This window comes from Lucilia sericata, unplaced genomic scaffold (genome assembly GCF_015586225.1).
Source record: "Lucilia sericata isolate MDLA Ls3-8-SP2 unplaced genomic scaffold, ASM1558622v1 Contig001691F_arrow, whole genome shotgun sequence".
Lineage (NCBI taxonomy): Eukaryota > Metazoa > Arthropoda > Insecta > Diptera > Calliphoridae > Lucilia > Lucilia sericata.
Genome location: NW_023995601.1, coordinates 115,522 through 116,742, shown reverse-complemented (window position 1 = coordinate 116,742; position 1,221 = coordinate 115,522). Strand labels below are relative to the sequence as shown.

The window sequence follows — 1,221 nt, the reverse complement described above, 5'->3', positions numbered from 1 at the left end:
ATTATCGTCGCATAATGCCTCCTAATGATCCGCATAAACTAAATTATTATTGTCAATTTTATGATCAACAAAATCAGGCTTCAATATTTGCCGATACCGCTTCCAGTAAGAAACGTGAAGAAGTTTCCAAAAAACTACGCAAAGAATTGGAAGAGAAAAAACTAAAACAAACGGAAATGTTAAGACGCAAAGTTGGTGCCCTAAGATTTGAAGATCGTCAAAGGAAAAGATCCAATATACCAAGAGTTTTGGCAGAAAAACAAAGACTAGCATTAATGCGTTCACAAGCTCATTGGACGCCTGGATTTATATCGGCTGCCGAGGAACGTCTACGTTCAACTTATATGCAAATGAGAAGTGATATTTTGAAAGAGTTAAAAATTACCGAAATGGCATGTTCTTATAGAGAGGTTCGATAAAAATTTATGATTATAATAATGATTTTCTTATAGATTTATACAATTCTTTATAATGCTGGTGATTTAACGAAATCTGATATTGTAAAATTTCCTCATCTATATCGTAGTCTAGAAGGTGGTACCAAAATCTAAATGAACTTTGTGGAAGTTATATTATATTTTTATTGTTTATCTGTAATGTATACAATATTTTGGAAACCTTTAAAGTACTCACGTTAATATGTATATTTTAATAATTATCTGATCTTTAATTTAAACAAATTCTTAGTTTTAGTTGACCTTTGTTGAGGACTTTGGAACCTTTCTATTTTATATAAAATTTCTTAGCCTTTTTTCAGATACAATAAGTCATTGTTAAATGTGTTTTATACTGAGGGATTTCATATTTAAGATTGAATTCGATGTTCTTTTTCTTAGGATCTCGAATATCCTTTTTATATTGTCCGAAAAAGCTGGATAAGTTTTGTTGTGAACGTTAATGGATTCGTTCTATGTATGTTATGGTAGCCAGATATTGGGGGATTTTGACACCATGGTGACATCTGTGGGAGCCTTCAGAAAGCTTGACAAGATGTAGAGTAAAAAGCATCGGCGAGAGTACTCCTTCTTGTGGTACGTTCGTTTTAATCTTGCGGTATTTACCGTATCAAATGGTTTGGATAAATCTAGTGTGGCTATAATGTTTGTTGTTGTAGCAGTGATATGTGTAAAGTCGGTGTGGATGAGTTGACAATCCCTGGTCGTTGTTCGTTGAACTCCGGGTCGTTCTGGAAAAGCTGTGCGTTTCTCAGAATCCATGCTG

At 33.6% G+C, this 1,221-nt stretch overlaps 1 protein-coding gene across 1 annotated transcript; it reads left to right on the top strand.

The window, feature by feature from the left end:
- The first annotated feature begins 6 nt into the window (after positions 1-6).
- LOC119612444 lies at positions 7-674 on the top strand. Its single transcript, XM_037968249.1, has 2 exons — positions 7-392; positions 453-674. The coding sequence occupies exons 1-2, from the start codon at positions 15-17 to the stop codon at positions 549-551; spliced, it is 477 nt and encodes a 158-aa protein (XP_037824177.1). The 5' UTR covers positions 7-14; the 3' UTR covers positions 552-674.
- Positions 675-1,221: the final 547 nt, after the last annotated feature.

What these genes read in the sequence shown, in the direction of transcription:
- LOC119612444 (XM_037968249.1), top strand. Translation starts at nt 15, where the DNA reads ATGCCTCCTAATGATCCGCATAAACTAAATTATTATTGTCAATTTTAT. An exon ending in AGTTAAAAATTACCGAAATG is followed by an intron (nt 393 to 452) that starts GCATGTTCTTAT and finishes ATTTTCTTATAG; the next exon opens with ATTTATACAATTCTTTATAA.